At 41.6% G+C, this 22,165-nt stretch overlaps 1 protein-coding gene across 7 annotated transcripts in view; it reads left to right on the top strand.

Annotated features, from left to right (window-relative positions):
* The first annotated feature begins 6,011 nt into the window (after window positions 1–6,011).
* Window positions 6,012–22,165, top strand: part of ATXN3 (ataxin 3) — a 33,027-nt gene continuing 16,873 nt past the window's right edge. Inside the window, exons 1-7 of one of the 7 annotated variants that reach the window (XM_055088685.1) lie at window positions 6,016–6,078; window positions 14,972–15,136; window positions 15,366–15,410; window positions 16,938–17,023; window positions 17,448–17,514; window positions 20,568–20,655; window positions 20,782–21,797. In XM_055088685.1, coding sequence (XP_054944660.1) covers window positions 6,055–6,078; window positions 14,972–15,136; window positions 15,366–15,410; window positions 16,938–17,023; window positions 17,448–17,514; window positions 20,568–20,655; window positions 20,782–20,837 — 531 coding nt within the window. In that variant the 5' untranslated portion in view covers window positions 6,016–6,054 and the 3' untranslated portion in view covers window positions 20,838–21,797. The other 6 variants (XM_007105037.2, XR_008618730.1, XM_007105038.3 and 3 more) reach the window with 6 other exon arrangements.

Below are 22,165 nucleotides of genomic sequence, written 5' to 3'. Positions count from 1 at the left end.
TGTGGTACGCGGGCCTCACACTGTTGTGGTCTCTCCCGTTGCGGAGCACAGGCTCCGGACGCGCAGGCTCAGCGGCCATGGCTCACGGGCCCAGCCGCTCCGCGGCATGTGGGATCCTCCCAAACCGGGGCGCGAACCCGGTTCCCCTGCATCGGCAGGCGGACGCGCAACCACCGCGCCACCAGGGAAGCCCTGGAAACAGTCTTAAACCAGCTTGCAAAAGCCTCCTCTATGTGCTTTAACATGTATGATCATACACTGTCTTACTTAGGCCATGATATAGCTGAAAACAACGGCACTAATTGTGGCTTGGTGCTGTGTTCTCAGCAACACTGGTTGAGAGCTTTAGACATGGTGGTTGGCTGATCAAATAGCAATTGGCAGCTGCCTGGTCCCACTGTGTCTCTGGAGATGGCACCAGAGTTAGAGTTATCAAGACAGGGTGTCTGCCACTGACTGTGTAGCTGAGCAGGAGGAAGCTCAAGGGACAGGAGAACCAAGCAGCAGCCAAAGGCGTTGGGTAGAGGAGGTTCCAGCCAGGGATTTCAAGAAAGATAAAATGAGCTAGAAAGAATATAAAAAACATTAAATGAACTCACTGAGAGGATAATTGCTTTCATATAAAGGTAGACTAAGAAATTACAGTTCTTTAATCTGGAAAAATGAAGAGATGGTAAAAGTTTAAAATCATGAGAGAATAGAATGAATATGTTGAATCTAATAAAAACTTTTAAATGGGTCAATTTAATACAATATAAAATACTGAATCCATATTCATCTGACTTTCCCTTTTATCTTATCCTCTCGTAAAAGTTTTATTTACACTTTTGCTTTTTCTTCCTTTTTTTTCTTTGCATGCAGGGAATTAAGACCCAGTGAAGAAGTCACCTGGAAGTAAAGGCTGCTGCTGAATTATAGAATGTTCACAGTTTTTAAATTATAAGAGAAATAAAAATACATTCATTACGTAATTTGAAGACTTTGAAGTGTGATTTTTTAAATAATCACTGAATCATACGGCTCAATTTTTCAGAAAAATTTTTTCAAACCATGTTCTTCAAAGGCACTCTAAAAGGATGATGCTAGGATTTTATTTGGCAGAAATCAATAGCTGAAAATTTTAGTGACCTTGAATTTAGCAAAGATTTCTTAAATACAATACATAAAGCATGAACCAGTTTTAAAAACCAAGACATTATACTTTATCAAAATTAAAAACTGCTTCAAAAAACACTGTTAAGGAAATGAAAATGCAGCCATAGACTAGGAGAAAATATTTGCAAAACATACACACAACAAAGAACTTATATTTAGAATATGTAAACTCTTATTAATAAGACAACCCAATTTTTAAAAAGCAAAAGATTTTAACAGACACTTCACCAAAAAAGGCATATGAGAATGGCATACAAACACGTGAAAAGATGCTCAAATCAGTAGTCACTAGAGAAATGCAAATTAAAACCACAATGAGAAACCACTACACACCTATCAGAATGGTTAAAATTAAGGAGACTGATCTTACCAAGTGTTGGCAAGGGTGTGGAGCAACTGGAACTCACACACTGCTGGCAGGAATGGATAATGTAGCTGCCAGAAGTTGCACCACTTTGGAAATCAGTTTAGCAGTTTCAAGTTAAACATGCACCTACCATATGACCCAGCCATTCTATTCTGAGGTATTTACCTCAAAGAAATGCATATATGCCAAAAGAAAGCATATGTCCACACAAAGACATCTACATGAATGTTCATAGCAGCTCTACTTGTAATAGCCAAAAATTAAAGACAACCCAAATGTCCATCAACACAGGGATAGATAAATTGTATTAAATCCATATAATGGAATATTACTACTCGGCAATAAAAAGAAATCTATTGATACGACATAGATGAATTCCAAATTAATTATCCTGAATGAAAGAAGCCAGACGAAAAGCACACACTATGTGATTCCACTTACATAAAATGTTAGAAACTGCAACCTATAGTAACAAAGCAGATCAGTGGTTGCCAGGGAGTGGTCCAGGAAGGGGTTGGAGGAATCATTTTCTTGATTATGGTGATGGTTTCTTGGGTATATACATATGTCATCTGTTATATTCAACTACCTCTTCTTGGAAAGCAAATTTTGTTTCAGGTAAGCTTGAATTTAGGAGAAGTGAAATTACAATGAAATGATACTCCCTTATCACTGATTCTTTTCAGAACTCAGGACATTTAAGATGACACATAAATTTTAAAATCTCAATTGTTTGAAATTCTGTTAAACTCTTTGGTTTGGGGTAACAAAATTTAGGCCAGTTTAAAAGAGACAATGTTCAAGCAGATAGATATAACTTTGTGCCATCTCGCTTGTTAACATAAAATTTCAATGAGGTAGATTTAGAGATAAGTCGAACTGTCCAAGGTGAAATAGAAGTCTCCTGGAAGTGCATCTATTTCACGTCCTCTGTCTCCAGGAACTCCTTCTTGATTGGCTCAGTAATCACTGTCTCCTACTGAACTATTGTAATACTTGTCTGTGCCCCCAAAATTTGTGCATTTATTTACTTCTATGCACCAACCCTTGTTATAAAGAGTAAGACTCCTTTGACCCTCAAAAGCTGATAGTCCACTGGCGTATAAAGTAGTAATGAGGGTGTGTTGTAATGAGGGTTTTAATGTAGGCAGGTGCAAGGTATAGTGGTGGCACAAACGACTTTTCTCCAGAGGACTTTCCGGAAGTCAAGGGAAGCTGGTGTGACTGGAGCAGAGGGAATTCCAGGAGACAAAGCCAGGCTGGTCCAGAGCACAAGGAACTTTTTAATCCAGCAATAGGAAGCCACTGAAAGATTTCAAATAGAGTAATACTGTGTAATTATCTAAGGATCCCCGCCAATATAAGCTCTGTGAAAGGTGGACTGTTTGTCTCTCTCATGGTTATAGTCCCAGTGCCTGATACATAGTGACATTCCATTTGTTAAAACAAAAACTGGTGAGGTTTGCATTTTTGAAAGATCACTGACAGCACTATGAATTAAACATAATGAAGCTGGAATCAGAAGACCAATTCAGAGATCCTGGACCTGCAATATACAAGAGACCAAGAAGGCTAAGCAGTAGCAAAGCAGACAGAGAGGAAAGAGCCATGAACATGCACATTTGAGGACTGATTGGAACAACATGTGAAGTGGAAGAATGGGGGGAAAAGAATCAAGAATGATTCCCAGATGCTAGCTTCACTAATTCATTTGAAAGGCATTGACTACAAGATATACAAAGTCAAATAAGACATGGGCCCTGCCATCAAGACATTTATAGGGTATTGGTGAAGATGTATGATCAAACCAACTGTTATGATACTGTGTAAAAGGTACAAAGTAAGATACAGGCACATACAGGAGCTCAGAGGAGGGACAGGAACTTCTAAGTTAGTTGAAGACCCAGGGATGCTTCCTGGAGAGTGTGGTCATTGAGCTTTGATGAACAATACGAGTTAACTTATGAAGTTCAAGTTTGGGATGTGCCGAATATCAAGTGGCGTTATCAGAATAGGAAATGCAACGAATCTAATACCCAACTCACACATGGCTTCAGGGGCAAAGTCACACCCAGAATTTGCATTCTGACTTCCAGGCACTGATCTTTTCATTTTATGATGCTTGCTATTAATCACACACTCAATAGGTCGGAAGGCCTAATGAAATGATTAGTAGTAATTCAACATTACTAAATATTGCCAAGCACTGCTCTACATGCTAAATGAACAAAACTATAAGGTCCTTTGGGGTCATTTACATCCTAATAAGCAATTAGTCACTGTAGAGAGTTGAATCATTACCCTCCAAAATTCAAGTCCACCCAGAACCAAAGACCTTATTTGGAAACAGAGTCTTTGCTTATGTATTTAGTTAAGTATCTCAACATGAAATTACTCTGGATTAGGATGAAACCTAAATCCAATGACTGGTGTTTTATAAGCGGAGAGGACACAAACAGACACAGAAGGAAGAAAAGGTCATGTAACGATAGAGGCAGAAATTGGAGTTAGGATGCCACAAGCTAAGAACACCAGGAGCCACCAGAAGCTGAAAGAAGCGAGAAAGGATTCTCCACTAGAGGCTTTGGAAAGAGCATGGCCCTGCTGACACCGTGGTTTCAGACTTCTGGCCGCAAGAAGATTAAGAAAATAAATTTTGTTGTTTTAAGTCACCAAGTTCGTGGTAATTTGCTATAGCAGCCTCAGGAAATGAATACAATCACATATTTTTTCTGAATTAGTAATACATTAATTAGCTCAAAAAAAGAAGACTAGGGACTTCCCTGGTGGCGCAGTGGTTAAGAATCCACATGCCAATGCAGGGGACACGGGTTCGAGGCCTGGTCCGGGAAGATTCCACATGCTGCGGAGCAACTAAGCCCGTGCACCACAACTACTGAGCCTGCACTCTAGAGCCTGCGAGCCACAACTACTGAGCCCATGTGCCACAACTACTGCAGCCCGCGTGCCTAGAGCCTGTGCTCCGCAACAAAGAGAAGCCACCACAGTGAGAAGCCCGCACACAGCAACAAAGAGTAGCTCCCGCTCGCCGCAACGAGAGAAAGCCTGCACACAGCAACGAAGACCCAACGCAGCCAAAAAATAAATAAATAAATTTATTTAAAAAAGAAAAAAGACTAAAATTGTATACAGTGAAAAGTCTCCCTCCCACTCTTTCCCCCATTTGCCTTAGTTTCCTTACCACTCAAACATGTAACCTCTGGGTTTTCTGTATATTCTTCCAAAGATTTGTAATGCATATGCATGAAAAAAGAAATACATGTTTCTCTACATAGACACATTTTCTTTTAAAAAAAAATCAGAAAAACTGGTTTGCATATTTTTTCGCTTCATGAGACCATGATTTCTTTCCCCAGTTAGGCCACAATTTCTTAAGAACACAGACTATTTCCAATACAGGACTGTATTTCCAATACAGGACTGTACATGCAGAGACATTGGATGAATGGTTACTGAATCCTCCCCTGAGAACCTGGTCCTCGCTGACAGTCTCCTTTCCTTCCTTCCCACTGCCCCTTCTGTTCCTCTGGACCTGCACTCACCAAGGTCACCAATGGTCTCCATAGCAACACAGTTTAGTTGGCTCTTGTAAGTCCTTATGCTGCTGAACCTCTGGGCAGCAACTGACACTGACTGTTCCTTGAAACATTTCCTTCCTGGGGCTTCCATACGTTACACCTTCCTGCTTTTCCTCCCTTCTCCTAGGCTATGCCTTCTCTACCCTCAGGGATCTGTGAGATCCTCTTCTCAGTCTCTTCCTTTTCCCCAAGATGATTATATTCACTCCTGTGGTTTCAGTTCCCTTTTTTACGCCAACAGCTCTCCGTTCTACAGCCAAACTATCTATCTGTCTACCTATCTAGTTGTGCTGTTCTTAATCTCTTCATGCCTCAGCTTCCTCATGTATAAAATAAGGATAATAACGCCTACATAAAAGTTTGCTGTATTAAATTCGTTAATATAGGCAAAGCACTTACAAGAGTGCCCACCGACAGTAAGCCCTACGTAAATATTAACTCTTATTTTTACACAAGTGCTCAGTATTCAGGGATGTAATGAGAATTTCTGTGCAGGAGGAGGAGAAAGATATTAAATAATTGTATGCAAATGTGATAAAAAGAAAGTACTAGGTAAAATAGAAAACAAAAAGAACATAGAATTCGAGTGGTCCTTATCCAATCCCCCCGAAACCTAAGAATCCAAAGCAATGAGTGGGAAGCGGAGATGATCCTCCACACGGCAGGGGGCGCTGCATCATCCTCCAGCCGTGGGGAACAACAGGAGATGGGAGGACGCTCTACAAAGGTCACGTGCCCCGGAGTTTACCTCCCCGGCGTTCACGCCTCTTCGCTCCACGTGACTCGCATTCTTGGGGGTGATTGGTCTTCACGAGACACGTGGGCAGGGGTGGCACGAGGCGGGGCTGGGCATGGTGAGCGGAGGGGTGGGGCGGGGGCGGAGCTGGGGGGGGTTGGTTCGGCGCGGGGGCCGTTGGCTCCAGACAAATAAACATGGAGTCCATCTTCCATGAAAAAGTGAGTATCCGCGTTCGGTGGGGAGCTGTCTGCGGCGCGGTGGCGGGCGTGGGGCGCGGCATCGCTGCCTCCCGGGGGGCTGGGTGGGGCCCGAGATGCCCCCATCCCGATCTCGCCGGGCGGGAGGAGCTTCACCTGGAGGGGAGTTTCACCGATGCCCCCATTGCACCCTAAGGCCCGTGCCGGGGGAGCCGGAGAAGACCCGGGCCTGGGATGTCTGGGAAGCTCGCAGGGAATAAGGGCAGGGCCGGCGGCACGAGAGAGGGGGTGGCTGCCGCGCTTTCTCTCTACTTTCCGTGGGAGTCCTTCTCCAGTTCCTCTCCCCCGCTCTCCCTAGGTTCTAGCTACTCAGCTCTTGGACACCTCCCTCTACCCTTCCCAGCTCCACCCCGCTCTCCCAGTCCTACCCTTTGGAAGAATTAACTTTTCCTTCTCTGGGCTCCGCAGTTCAAAATTGGAATTTCTCCTACACCCACATCCTTCTGCACTGGGTACGTGAGCATCCCGGGGGCAGGGACCTTGGCTTGTACCACGGAGGGCGTGACCCTTGGGGAAGTGAAGTAGGAAACTCCGTGCGACCCTGAACTGGGAAGTCGTCACAAGTTTCTGTTATGAGATGTTTGGGTTTCGTTTCTTTTGGTAGTGGCATCTTTCCGGATCAGGAGGCCAGCTTTCTTATTAGGTGTGAAGAGTGTGCAGGAATAATTTTGTTTTTCTCTGCCTAGCCTGTTTGGCTTTGATTCTTACATGACTATGCGCTTGAAGATAATGCTTGTGGCATGTGGAGAAACTCGTCTTTTCTCGCAGTTATCAAACCATTTGGGTGTGAGTGAAACCTTCCTCAGGACAACTTTGTCACATATCTTGTTTCATAATAGTTTCGTGTTTGGAAAGGGTTGCTGGTGAGGCTGTTATTTAGTAGGAGCGAAGGGGTTTTGTTTCGTTAAATACTTGTCCATTTAAAAATACACAGCAATCAGATAAAGCAATCAAAGACAAAGGAAGTGCAGTATAAATCTAACCAAATTGTTATGGAATGCTTTTCTTTATAGAAAACATTTCAGAAAGTTTTGTACCAGAATAGACCAGTTTTTATGTGTGGGTGAGGAAGGACTCAGTGGTATGGTTATCACTAATCTTTTGACTTGACTGACATGTTATATGAATCCTGGACAAGAGAAATTTAGCTGCTTGGCTAAGGAGATTGGATGAAGAGAACTTCTCGAGTGGGCATATTTTTATGACTGATTTTCAAAAGCTTTGCTGTAGGACCAGATGGTTCAACATTGAAGATTTTAAATTTGTCCACATCACTTCTTGAGAATTATACAATATATTTTTTTAACAATAATGATTGGTACCTGGTTTGGATAGAGTTCAGTGAAGGTAGCTGCTTAACCATGGGGTCAAAAGAAGCTGGACTCTAGCCTAATGAAAATCTACTTACCTGAAAGCAGTCACTCTGAGTTATCAGCATGAATGTAGACTTAAACCTACTTCAAGAACACATTTACCCTTATCAACTTATAGTTACTTAGCAAATGAAGACTTAAAGTTCTTCAGGCATATTTCAATAGTATGGAAGGCACCTGTAACCATAGGGCCCATTGTCCATCTCATACACAGTCCATTCTGGGAATGTTTGAGCTCAATATGACATTTTCCAGAGCACTCCCTTCCCTTCCTCCACATACATTTAACTCTAGGTCCTGGATTTGGAGAGCCAGAGAACCAACTTTAGCCCTAGGGAAGCTGTGCATGTAGGGTTATCTGCCTACAAAGGACTTTGCAACCACTTCCTCTTGGAATTTTGGTTTCTCCATTTTCAGAGTTGTCACTTGGAGTGTGCTTTGTTAAATTAAAATGTAAACTCAACAGTTGTTTATTGATATATCCCCAGTGCCTGGCACGTAGCAGGTGCTCAATAAATATTTGAATGAATCAAGAGTGTTCCTTGAGCATCTAAGATGTATGTGGTGCTATTTATCTAAAGTAAACAATTTTTTCTGTAAATATTTTATTTTTTAAAATAGGATTTTTTTTTTTTTTGGCTACGTTGGGTCTTCATTGCTGTGCGGGCTTTCTCTAGTTTCAGTGAGCGGGGGCCACTCTTCGTTGCGGTGTGTGGGCTTCTCATTGCAGTGGCTTCTCGTTGCGTAGCACGGGCTCTAGGCTCACAGGCTTCAGTAGTTGCGGCGTGCGGGCTTGGTAGTTGCGGCTCGAAGGCTCAGTAGTTGTGGCTCGCAGGCTGTAGAGCACAGACTCAGTAGTTGTGGTGCATGGGCTTAGTTGCTCCGTGGCATGTGGGATCTTCCCAGACCAGGGATCAAACCCTTGTCCCCTGCGTTGGCAGGCAGATTCTTAACTACTGCGCCACCAGGGAAGTCCTGTAAATATTTTAGACTTTGCAGGTCTTTTATGTTCTCACATATTCGTGTGTGTGTGTGTGTGTGTGTGTGTGTTTTCCCAACCATCTAAAAATGTAAAAACCATTCTTAGCTCCTGGGGCAGACTGAATTTGGCCCAAGGGCTAGAGTTTGCCAATCCCTAACTTAAACCCTAGTGCTATATGGCCACCAACTGCTGGAGTTTTTTGTTGTTTGGGTTTTTTTTTAAAGTTCTGGTGCCTGATTTCTGTCGTTTTTGTTATCGCTTCTGTTGCTGACTGCTCTTGGTGAGATTACTGTGCCGTCTGAATTGGTACTTTTATGTGTTTACAGCTGTGAATGATAACCAAACTTGTTGGGGTTGTATTTAAAATTAGTGAAAATACTGGAAAGATGCTGAGAATTGACCTTATGACATTCGTTATGTTTCTTTTGTGATTGCTGGTTCTTAACCATCTTCAGGATATTTGAAGTTTAAGAATCACCAAGTTCCAAATAAGTGGCTTAAGGAAGTGGTAATAGTACAGACTTGAAACCTCTGCCTGGGTTTGAATCTCAGCTCTGCCGTTTACTACCTGTATGATCCTGGGCAAGTTACTTATTATCTCTGTTCTTCAGTTTCCTCCGCTGTATTTGAGGATTTTGAAGTGTGTGTCTCAGAGTTAGGAGTGCTTAGAATGCTACTTGGCACATAGTGCTGGACAAGTGCTGGCCATCGTTGTTGTTCAGATGCTTGTGCTTGCTGAACCTCATAATAAGGGGTGGAACCTTATTCTTACTAAGATGAGATGAACAAGTGCTGCTAGGTTGATTGTGTGGCCCCAGTTAGGCCATTTCTGAGCACACTTTTGGGTTTTTGCCTAGTTTCAGCTGGAGGCAGTAGTGTCTCTGGGAATTTGAACTAGTTTCAGGGAGGTCCTGAAGACTCTGGGGACAGTGAGGGAATGATTTGGTTGAAGTTACCCTTGGTGGTTTTTTTTTTTTTTTCCGGTACGCGGGCTTCTCACTGCTGTGGCCTCTCCCGTTGCGGAGCACAGGCTCCGGACGTCTTCATTGCTGTGCGGGCTTTCTCTAGTTTCAGTGAGCGGGGGCCACTCTTCGTTGCGGTGTGTGGGCTTCTCATTGCAGTGGCTTCTCGTTGCGTAGCACGGGCTCTAGGCTCACAGGCTTCAGTAGTTGCGGCGTGCGGGCTTGGTAGTTGCGGCTCGAAGGCTCAGTAGTTGTGGCTCGCAGGCTGTAGAGCACAGACTCAGTAGTTGTGGTGCATGGGCTTAGTTGCTCCGTGGCATGTGGGATCTTCCCAGACCAGGGATCAAACCCTTGTCCCCTGCGTTGGCAGGCAGATTCTTAACTACTGCGCCACCAGGGAAGTCCTGTAAATATTTTAGACTTTGCAGGTCTTTTATGTTCTCACATATTCGTGTGTGTGTGTGTGTGTTTTCCCAACCATCTAAAAATGTAAAAACCATTCTTAGCTCCTGGGGCAGACTGAATTTGGCCCAAGGGCTAGAGTTTGCCAATCCCTAACTTAAACCCTAGTGCTATATGGCCACCAACTGCTGGAGTTTTTTGTTGTTTGGGTTTTTTTTTAAAGTTCTGGTGCCTGATTTCTGTCGTTTTTGTTATCGCTTCTGTTGCTGACTGCTCTTGGTGAGATTACTGTGCCGTCTGAATTGGTACTTTTATGTGTTTACAGCTGTGAATGATAACCAAACTTGTTGGGGTTGTATTTAAAATTAGTGAAAATACTGGAAAGATGCTGAGAATTGACCTTATGACATTCGTTATGTTTCTTTTGTGATTGCTGGTTCTTAACCATCTTCAGGATATTTGAAGTTTAAGAATCACCAAGTTCCAAATAAGTGGCTTAAGGAAGTGGTAATAGTACAGACTTGAAACCTCTGCCTGGGTTTGAATCTCAGCTCTGCCGTTTACTACCTGTATGATCCTGGGCAAGTTACTTATTATCTCTGTTCTCCAGTTTCCTCCCCTGTATTTGAGGATTTTGAAGTGTGTGTCTCAGAGTTAGGAGTGCTTAGAATGCTACTTGGCACATAGTGCTGGACAAGTGCTGGCCATCGTTGTTGTTCAGATGCTTGTGCTTGCTGAACCTCATAATAAGGGGTGGAACCTTATTCTTACTAAGATGAGATGAACAAGTGCTGCTAGGTTGATTGTGTGGCCCCAGTTAGGCCATTTCTGAGCACACCTTTGGGTTTTTGCCTAGTTTCAGCTGGAGGCAGTAGTGTCTCTGGGAATTTGAACTAGTTTCAGGGAGGTCCTGAAGACTCTGGGGACAGTGAGGGAATGATTTGGTTGAAGTTACCCTTGGTGGTTTTTTTTTTTTTTTCCGGTACGCGGGCTTCTCACTGCTGTGGCCTCTCCCGTTGCGGAGCACAGGCTCCGGACGCGCAGGCTCAGCGGCCATGGCTCACGGGCCCAGCCGCTCCGCGGCATGTGGGATCCTCCCGGACCGGGGCACGAACCCGTGTCCCCTGCATCGGCAGGCGGACTCTCAACCACTGCGCCACCAGGGAAGCTCCCCTTGGTGGTTTTGTAAGATATCTTGGTAAAACTGAAGACGCATTTTGTTCATCCTCGGATCCCAACACAATAAAGTCTGGGCTTGAAATCATGAAATTTCAATACCGCTGAACTTTGACTATAGCAAAGTGAACTTCTGTCCAACTTTGGTTAAAGTTTGATGAGAAAGAAGTGGTTGGGGGACTTCCCTGGTTGCACGGTGGTTAAGAATCCACCTGCCAATGCAGGGGACGCTGGTTCAAGCCCTGGTCCTGGAAGACCCCACATGCCGCAGAGCAACTAAGCCCATAAGCCACAACTACTGAGCCTGCGCTCTAGAAGTCTGCAAGCCACAACTGCGGAGCCCACACACCACAACTACTGAAGCCCGTGCACCTAGAACCCATGCTCCGCAACAAAGACAAGCCACCACAGTGAGAAGCCCACGCACTGCAACGAAGAGTAGCCCCCACTCACTGCAACTAGAGAAAGCCCACACACAGTAACGAAGACCCAATGCAGCCAAAAATAAATAAATTAATTAATTAATTAAAAAAAAAAAAGAAATGGTTGGGGGGACTTCCCTCGTGGGCCAGTGGTTAAGACTCCATGCTCCCAATGCAGGGGGCCGAGGTTTGATCCCTGGTCAGGGAACTAGATCCCGCAACTAAGAGCCTGCATGCCACAACCAAAAGATCCCACATGTCGCAACTAAAGATTCCACATGCCACAACTAAAAAGATTCTGCATGCCACAACTAAAGAGCCCGCACGCTGCAGCAAAGATCCTGAGTGCCGCAACTAAGACCCGGCATAGCCGAATGAATGAATGAATGAAGTGGTTGGGGATAGTTTGCGGGGGGTGGGATGGGCAGGCAGGGAAATGCATAATCTTAGATGGGACCATTTTACAATTTTTTTGGTCCATGTAGAATTTGACTCATCTTGTGACTTTAAAAAATAATTTTATTTAAATTTGACTGTACAATTTGTTCTTTTCTTCTGTTAAATCATGTTAGAAGTACAGAACTTGATATAATTTCCTAAAGCAATACAGTATTACTTCAATTAGGTTTAATTTCAAGTGCTTTTTTTTTTTGTATTTTAAAGCTAATTTTTACAGAGAGAATTTTAAAATCAAATATTTGGATTCACTGTTTCTATATATGTTATTACATATGGTGACCATAGTCTGAGAGCCCCAAACTGAAGCATGTAGCCTGACAGCAAACAGAAAATTCCAAGATAATCCAGTGTCTGGTCACTGTATTAGGTCGCTCTTAATGTGAAGTAGCTGTATCTTAGTAGAGACTTTTTTATCGTTGTTTGAATTTTTTATTAAGGATAACACGTGTAGGCATACACAGATCATAAGAGTATAGCTCAATGAATTCTCATGAAGTGAACACAAGTGTGTAAATAATACTTAGATCAAGTAACAGAACATTTACCTGCATCTTATAAGCCCCCTTACATTGTTCGTCTTCCAGGATACTAACTCTCCCTCCACCCCTGCAAGAGTAACCACTACCCTGATTTCTAATGTCATCCATTAATTAGTTTTGTCTGTTTTTGAAATTTTGTAAATGGAATCATATAGAGTGTACTCTTTTGAGTCTGTCTTCTTTTGTTTAACATTGATTGAGTCATCCATATTGTTGCAGGTAGTTGTAGTTAACTCATTGTCATTGTTACATAGTAGTCCTTTGTGAATGTAAAACAATTTAGCCATTCTACTGTGAGGAGCATTTGGGTAATTTCCAGTTTGGGGGCCAGTACAAATAGTGCTTCTATGAACGTTCTTATACATGTCTTTTGATGAGCACAGGTTTACATTTCTGTTGCTTACGTTATGTACCTAGTGGTGGGATTGCTAGATCATAGGGTAGGTAGATGTTAAGCTGTAGTAGATATTCCAAATAGTTTTCCAAAGTGGTTAAACTAATTTACACTTCCATCAGTAGTATATAATAGTTTTGATGTCTCTAATCATCTCCAACATTTTAGCCCTTCTGGAGTGTGTAGTAGTAACACATTGGTAGTTTTAATATAGGTTTCTCTGATGGTTAATGAAGTTGAGCCCCCCTCTGTGTTTTTTATCCATTTGGCTATCCTCTTGTGAGTTCTTGTTTGTCTTGCCCACTTTTCAATAGAATATAAGTAGACATCTGTGTATTCCTCCAATTCACATTATATTGTTCAGTGAGACTGGCTTTCTGGCAGAAGGAATACAGTAGAAGGAAAAAGAAGCGGAGACAAGTACTCTCTCACCATCGTAGTTATGACTTGAGGGATGGATAGTGTCTTCTTTACTTCAAGTTACTTATTTATTTTTATTTTTATTTTTTTAATAAATTTATTTATTTATTTATTTATTTATTTTTGGCTGCGTTGGGTCTTCGTTGCTGCACGTGGGCCTTCTCCAGTTGCGGTGAGCAGGGGCTACTCTTGGTTATGGTGCATGGACTTCTCATCACGGTGGCCTCCCTTGTTGTGGAGCACAGGCTCTAGGCATGCGGGCTTCAGTAGTTACGGCACACGGGTCCAATAGTTGTGGCTCGCAGGCTCTAGAGCACAGGCTCAGCAGTTATGGCACACGGGCCTAGTTGCTCCGCGGCATGTGGGATCCACCCGGACCAGGGCTCGAACCCGTGTCCCGTGCATTGGCAGGTGGATTCTTAACCACTGCGCCACCAGGGAAGCCCCAAGTTACTTATTCCATACCAAAATATGAAGATAAACTTGCCTCAGACCCCTTTCTTACACTCAGACTGTCTCAGTGCTGCATTCCTATTCCATTATATACATATATCCTGTATCTTTTTCAGCAGCGGAATTTTGTTCCTAGAAAATTAACTCAGGAAAAAGATGTATCTTGCAAGGTGTTGGTCTTTGGGGTCTGACCTATTTTGTGACATAGCTCGAAACAAACTGCAGGATGTCAGACAGGTTGGGTTAATGAACAGACTTTACTGGGGAAATGGAGAACTTAGAGGGCCAGAGTTAGCAGGAGAAGAAGATGTTCTCCCATCTGCCATCGTACTACAGAGAGACCCACCCGGGGCTGGGTTCACTGGGAGGGACCTCATCCACCCATTAGTCTCCCTTCTTATAGGGAAACAGGAAAGCAGCACTGTTGAGGAGAGAGGGGTGATACACAGGCTGCTTAGCTGGAGGAAGCCTGGATTTAGGTTTGGGGTGCCAGTTGTGTGAGAAAGCCAGCTGCCCAGCCCGCGAAGGGCCTGTGGGAAGTTGTTTTCTCCCCACCCCCACAACCGGAAGCCAGTGATCTCAGTTCCCAATTGGAGAACTGAGCTTGGATGCAGCCCCCTTGCTGGTTTGTCCAGATGTGAACTCCACGGGTGGTTTTTGGACAGTTTTGCTCATGCACCAAAACTGTGTACATTATCTGCAGAGTTCTTGAAGAGAACCTTAGCTCTGTAGCTATAAGTCTTCATAAACATGGAACAGAATTTTTCTTACTGTATCAATTCTTGAGATTCTTCATCTGTTCATGGATTTGAAATTCCATGAATGAACATTTAGATGGATTAGAGATTATCTTGTTAAAAGAACAAATGTTCTAGGGATTAAAATTCCCTTTCAGCATTAGTAATTTACCATGGAATCTCCAAAAATGTATTTATTTTAGCCACTGAAAACAAAGGAGGCTAAATGTTTATTATAGAGTAGTTTTTAATAAAAATGGGATTTGGTGTATTTGACAGATGATGTTTGTTTAGTATAAATCATTCTTAAATTTTTGATCATATAGCTAAATAACTGTAGTTTCATTAATGGTAGAATTATAAAATAAATGTTAACAAATGAAAATGCATGTGCCTGTGTTAATCATGCTTGTCTAAAGCTAAGAATGTTCGGTTTGCCTGTGTTAAGTTAATGATTAAATTTCTGTTTCGGGGAAGATACTGTACAAGTCTGTTTTACAAATCCCATTTGAATTTTTTCTTTTGGAACTATTAGCAAGAAGGCTCACTTTGTGCTCAACATTGCTTGAATAACCTGTTACAAGGAGAATACTTCAGCCCTGTGGAATTATCTTCAATTGCACACCAGCTAGATGAGGAAGAGAGGATGAGAATGGCGGAAGGAGGGGTTACTAGTGAAGACTATCGCACATTTTTGCAGGTACTGATTTTAAACTCGCTAAATCACACCTCTTAAAGAAATGTGGGTGCTGTTTAGAAAAGGATGAACCACTCTCCCTATGGGGATCTGACCTGTTAATTATAAATCGGCTCTCAACTTTGTAGATGGGAATGCACAGGATGTTACTTTAAATATGCACACTAATGACACTATCCTTCTCTTCCCACCCTCAACCCCTGTCCCAACTACCTATATCCAAATTAAACAGCAGCCTTCTGGAAATATGGATGACAGTGGCTTTTTCTCTATTCAAGTAAGTAGTCACAGGCATCTACCAAGTGTTGTTTATGTCCCAGGCACTGTTTAAGCTCAGGGTATGCTTTTCACAGTCTTTCATAGTCACTGTAATGATGTGACCTTCAGAAGCTCCTCCAGTAGATTCTGTCTAAGAGTATAAGATTCTACACCAGAGTACTAGATTTTTATATAGATAAATATGAAAATTAGGATGATAGAATCTTCGTCTCAGAGTAGGGCTTTTTCAAAGGAGGTTGTTAATTTGCATCTGGATGCTAATAACCGTAATTCCAGTAAGTCACAGTATTTCAAACTTACCATCTCCTGTGTAAATTTGAGAAAATACAACACTTTGCTACCTTCCATATAAATCAGCCTACTAGGATTGGATTCCTTCATTATGGTCTGTGGCTTTTGCCTTTTTCCTTTTTTAAATCTTACCACTCCCCTTGAATTCTGTGGGTGAATATATATGTACTTGCGAGATTGATTCTTTCATCCGTGGATCTTTCATTCCATTTCTAACACCTGTGAGGCATATCCAGAATTCTTTAGAACTTCTCTTGGGGGAACTCTTTCTGCAGATATCTCTGCTTGTGTTCCGCTGTACTGTCCTCCTGGACTCCTCAGTCACCAGCGTTTCCAGCCAGTGCTTTATTGTGGACCGTTACAGATGACAGCTACTGCAGGGCTTGGAGCAGAGGCCTGAGCAGGCCCAGTGCTTGCCATTTCCTGTTTGTGCAACGCTGCTCTTTTGTTTTTGGCTGTACCACGTGGCCATGACATGCAGGATCTTATTATACTTCCCCAACCAGGGATGGAACCCGCATCCCCTGCAGTGGAAGTGTGGATTCTTAACCACTGGACCACCAGGGAAGTCCCTGCAGTGCTGCTCTTGGTGCCAGTTCACATTTGCCCACCTCATAGCATTCACTTTTTGTCTGTATTCGTGCCTGGTTCACTTGCTGCTTTGTTGGCTACCTTGGAGGGTAGGTAGTGAATTTTCAGAAATTTCCCTTTTTTTTCTCAGTTTGAAATAATCAGGTTTATCTTTTGTTTTTTTCCTACAGATCACAATCCCATGATAATAGAAGTTTAAAATTTATGAAAGCTTCAGTTTAAATCCCCAGAAATAACTCATTTTAATAGACATAAAATTATCATTATTACATATCAGGTAGTGAGTTGACTATCAGTTTTCTAAAGCAGGACCCATAGCAGCCAAATTATCACGTTTGCAGTGGACTAGTTTTAAGAGTAGCGCTTACTGGATAGAAAATACATCTGGATTTTTGAGGCAGTTTTATCTAGGAATTGTGTGGTTCTCTGGAACATTCCAGAAACTTAGTGTAAAAAGTACTCTTTTAATGTTACGTTTGTATATTATTTACGGACTTAGTGATATATCTACACACACACACACACTTTAAAAACCATAACCTTCTGGGGAAATTTATGTATGAACTACAATTGTGTATACAACTAACATGGCTACACTACTTAAATCTGGAATTTTTAAAAGTTGCTATTTTTTTTATAACAGGTTATAAGCAATGCCTTGAAAGTTTGGGGTTTAGAACTAATCCTGTTTAACAGTCCAGAGTATCAGAGGCTCAGCATCGATCCCATGTAAGATTTTATTTTGCTTTTCCTACATTTGATTTTTAAATTTATACTTTCTTAAAGGAGAAAAATACATCTTGCATGCTTTTGTTTTGATACTCCCCGTTTCAATCCCTCAGGTTTTCCTAGTTCACCTTTTGCGGCTGTCTGTGAACATCTGCCCACTGAGCCTTCCTGACCCCTCAGTGTCTGGCAGTGCAGAGCTGATCCTTGAATGGGGTGTGGTGCCATCATTTTTGCACGGCATCACTTATCTGCACAGAGATTCATACTGTTTTGTAATTTTTTAAAAATCAGTAATACTTAAAACTGTGAATATAATCCTAAATCATCATAGGTTTTGTGTAATACTTTCCAATAGACAAACTAAATGAATATGAACTCTAGTATTTCAACTTAATATTATGTATGTTTTTTTTCCTGTTTCTAGAAATGAAAGATCATTTATATGCAATTATAAAGAGCACTGGTTTACAGTTAGAAAATTAGGAAAACAGGTAATGCTTCCCCTCTTCCCCTGTCTTTTTCTTCATTCTGTACCTCATTTGCAACTGAAGTGTAAGGGATTTGTGCCTTCATCTTTAAGGCACCCGTCCCTTTCACTTCAGTTGCAAGTGAAACTCACCAATAATGTGTGTATGTGGCCTGGTTTCAATAGCGAGAGAGAGAACATAAGTAAAATTCTCTATTTAGTAAGACAATACAGCCGTGGTTACTTTTAATATGTTTATGAGTTTTTATGTTGTAAAGATGCTCTGTCAGTTAACTACTATTTTCATGGGTTTGTATTAAGCATAGCAATGTCACAAAGCCTCAAATAGTGTCTAGCATGAATACAAATTTCCAGTAACGTTTGCTTTTGCTTAACAAGGTTATTCACATTGCAAAATGCCATGTAATATATGTATCTGCATAAATCATTTCTATTTTTTCTAAAAAAAAGGACATGGAATGTGTCTTGAGCAAGGCTTTTTATAAGATCAAGAAAAGTACCTAAAGTGTTATTTTTTAAAATAATTGCCAGTGATCTTTGTATACATGATACCATTTTTGAAACAGAGTTAGTCCTTTTTCTTAGAATTTTGACTCTTTGAAAGAGGATTATTATTATTTTTTTGGCGTTATTTATTTATTTATTTATTTATGGCTGCATTGGGTCTTCGTTGCTGTGCGTGGGCTTCTCATTGCAGTGGCTTCTCTTTGTTGCAGAGCATGGGTTCTAGACACGCAGGCTCCATAGTTGTGGCACGTGGGCTCAGTAGTTGTGGCTTGCAGGCTCAGTAGTTGTGGAGCACGGGCTTAGTTGCTCCACAGCATGTGGGATCTTCCCGGACCAGGGCTCCAGCCCGTGTCCCCTGCAGTGGCAGGCAGATTCTTAACCAGTGCACCACCAGGGAAGTACAGAAAGAGGATTATTGAAAACAGGCTAATGTAGTAAAAAGGAATGAATTATTGATACATGTAACAACATGGATGAATCTCAAAATAATTATGCTGAGTGAAAGAACCTAGACACAAAAATACTACATACCATATTGTTCCATTTATATAAAAGTGTAGAAAATGCAAACTAATCTATAGTGACAGAAAGCAGATTGACTAGTGGTTGCCTGAGGATGAGGAGGGCAAGGAGCAGTGAAACCTCGAGGAGGATTACAAGGGGCACAGGAAAGTTGGCAGTGACGAATATGTTCACTCTTGGTTGTGGTGATGGTTTCACGTGTATATACATATGTTAAAACTTTTCAAATTGTATACTTTAAATATGGCCAGTTTACTGCATGTCAATCATACCTTAATAAAGCTGTTTTAAAAAATAAACTAATACAAAACGAAAAAGGAAATGAAATCAAGAAAGTACATTGAATTAAATCAATACAAGATAATTCAAAAACAAAAGCCCTGCTATTATCTTTTAAGTCTGCTGCCTAGAAGCAGCTTCATCATAACTGATTATTTCTTAAGGTCCCTCCTGGGGGGGCAAAGAGCAAGTAAGGAGGTGTGGTGAGGTGTGGTGAAAGACAGGAAAGACTGACCCAGGTGGGAATCAACTCTGGGAAAAACCAGGGCAGGACAACTGCCAAGGTTATTTAACCTCTGGGTTTTATTTAGATTTTTAAAAATATGGTCAAGTATTCTTCACTTTCAAGATCTGAAGACTTAAATTCTAGAAATTCCTTTGTATTGATTTGCATGTAAACTTACATTATTATTTTGAGAAAAAAAATTTTTTTTTCTATTTCTTTATTTCTTTATTTACTTTGGCCGTGCCGGGTCTTCGTTGCGGCACTCGGGATCTTCGTTGCAGCATGCGGGATCTTTAGTTGCGGCACGCGGGCTTCTTAGTTGCAGCACGCGGGCTTCTTAGTTGCAGCATGCATGTGGGATCTAGTTCCCCAACCAGGGATCGAACCCAGGCCCCCTGCATTGGGAGCGCAGAGTCTCACCCACTGGACCACCAGAGAAGTCCCCTATTTTGAGAAATTATTAAAATTTTGGTTCTTCAAAATTGAATTTACACATTTCAAATTATCTTTGACAAACACAGGAAATGTCAAAGTATGACTTATCATCTTTGGTTCTAATTTGTATTTTTGTTTAAAATTGTATTTTTCCCTATAGACTCTTGTCTGAGGTCCCTGTATAAAGAAAAAGATGACTGAGAAAAATATTATCTCTGTGAAAATCCAGGAGAAGTAGTTGGTCATGTTGCTGACAGTACCTTCTGAAACTTTTGTATCTTGTGGCTTACACTAGGACGCCCATGAAGTAGTGACCAAGTGATGTTAATTACATGCAGCAGTGGCTTAGTGAACTTTTTATTTTTATTTTATTTTTTTATTTTTTATTTTTTTTGTGGTACGCGGGCCTCTCACTGTTGTGGCCTCTCCCGTTGCGGAGCACAGGCTCCGGACGCGCAGGCTCAGCGGCCATGGCTCACGGGCCCAGCTGCTCCGCGGCATATGGGATCCTCCCGGACCGGGGCACGAACCCACGTCCCCTGCATCAGCAGGCGGACTCTCAACCACTGCGCCACCAGGGAAGCCCTTAGTGAACTTTTTTAAATGAGTTGGCGATTATAAATTCTCTTCCTGGAATGTCTGGCTTTCTCTCAATTGAAATATTTTGACCAAGATTATCAGCAGTGGGAAAACTGGGTAGTTTTCCTTTTTCTTTCACCATCAATATAATAATGATTAGATGAGGATTTTGTTGGGATGTTCCTTTGAAAAAAGATTTAATTGTCGCTATCAATAAAGATACTTTAAAATACTGGCTATCAGTTTCTTTTCTTTTTTGGAGGAGGGATTTAAAGCTTATGGCTTAAAGCATACTTTTAAAAGATTTAATAGTGATAAATTTGCAACATTCTATTTCAGTTTTTTAGAATCAGATTATTTAATTACTTTAAAAAAATCTTGATTTAATATGTTTTCAGTGTTTAGACAGTCTTACTAAGTTTAGATGGGTTATATCTATCCTTAACATGTGAAACTTCCTTATTACTTAGAATGTGCACTAACTTAAATATTGACAATTTTTTTTCCAGTGGTTCAACTTGAATTCTCTCTTGACGGGTCCAGAATTAATATCAGACACATACCTTGCACTTTTCTTGGCTCAGTTACAACAGGAAGGTAAGTAAAGACTGAACATTTTATGTTACCTTTTGAAGTAGCCAAATAAAACTATCTCATTAGAAGTGACTGTAACAAGGGGCTTCCCTGGTGGTGCAGTGGTTAAGAATCTACCTGCCAATGCAGGGGACACGGGTTCGAGACCTGGTGCGGGAAGATCCCACATGCCGTGGAGCAGCTAAGCTTGTGCGCCACAACTACTGAGCCTGCGCTCTAGAGCCTGCGAGCCACAACTACTGAAGCCCGTGTGCCTAGAGCCCGTGCTCCGCAACAAGAGAAGCCACCACAGTGAGAAGTCTGCGCACCGCAGTGAAGAGTAGCCCCTGCTCACCGCAACTAGAGAAAGCCCACACAGCAACGAAGACCCAACACAGCCAAAAATAAATAAATAAATTAATTTTTTTTTAAAGTTAAAAAAAAGTGAGTGTAACAATATTGTTTTTGTGGCAGTGGCAGGGATATAATTTTTATGTTTTACGTGGTGAGCTTTAGGCTGTGATTTGGATGATAACTGCTCATTTAGCATTCTTGCTGACACTTGGCCCTCCCCTGGGGATGCTGATTCCTTTGCAGCCCTTCTACAGTAATGGTTCTTTTGTCTTCCATACCCCACACGCCACAGAGCCAAGGGGAGGTGTAGGTATTCTTCTTGCTCCTCCTTGCCCCTTCTCGGCCACTCTTCTTCTCTAAAAACTCCAGGTGCTTTGAAATACATGTCACGAGATTAAACTCTACCCCATGCTCTTTTGTAGTCTTTTGCAGTCTGATTTTCCTCCTTTTCCATTGAAGATTTTAGGATCTGACTCACTGTCATCTCTCTACTTCAACTCCTTTCATCATTCTTGGTGATTTCTACATCAAAAATCAATCCAATTCAACCTCTTCTTACTTTCAAAGATCATTTTCTTCACTCTTGCCTTGCCATTACTAACAACTGTACCACCTCCAAATCCCAGTTATAAGCATCCTACTCTTTGACTATTGCCTCCTATGTTTATACCATATTTTCGGTTTTTTTTATTTCCAACAATTCTTTAAACAATACTACAAACCTAAACTTTCCCCTTACATCCTTAAATCCTGTATTACCCTGCTTATTTCCAGTATTCCATCATTATAATAACTCTGTTGCATTTCTCAACTCCTTTGTCCTTCTCTCCCTCCATCATACTTTTATGACAAAATCCCAACCCTGGTTAAAACCCAATCTTGGGCTTGTACAATCCTCCATTAGAACAGCTGAACATGGCTAAAGATAAAATATGATTTATTTGGCTTTAAATTTATAATCACAATTTTTTTTTTAATTTTTATATGATCACAAATTTCAAATGAGCCTTTAGTGCTGCTTGACATCCCTACTATGTTCTCTCGGTTAGTTCACTTACCACTGTCCAAGATGATGATTTCACAACTTCTGCCTTCAAACATCTAACCACTCCCCTCCCGCTTCCTGACTCCTAGCTCATGGCCTTCCTTTATATTCTATTACGAAAACAGGAGCAACTAA

The sequence above is a fragment of the Physeter macrocephalus genome, chromosome 11, assembly GCF_002837175.3.
Source record: "Physeter macrocephalus isolate SW-GA chromosome 11, ASM283717v5, whole genome shotgun sequence".
NCBI classification, from domain to species: Eukaryota; Metazoa; Chordata; class Mammalia; order Artiodactyla; family Physeteridae; genus Physeter; species Physeter macrocephalus.
The sequence above is the reverse complement of the archived record's forward strand: the minus strand, read 5'-3'. Positions and strand labels throughout refer to the sequence as shown.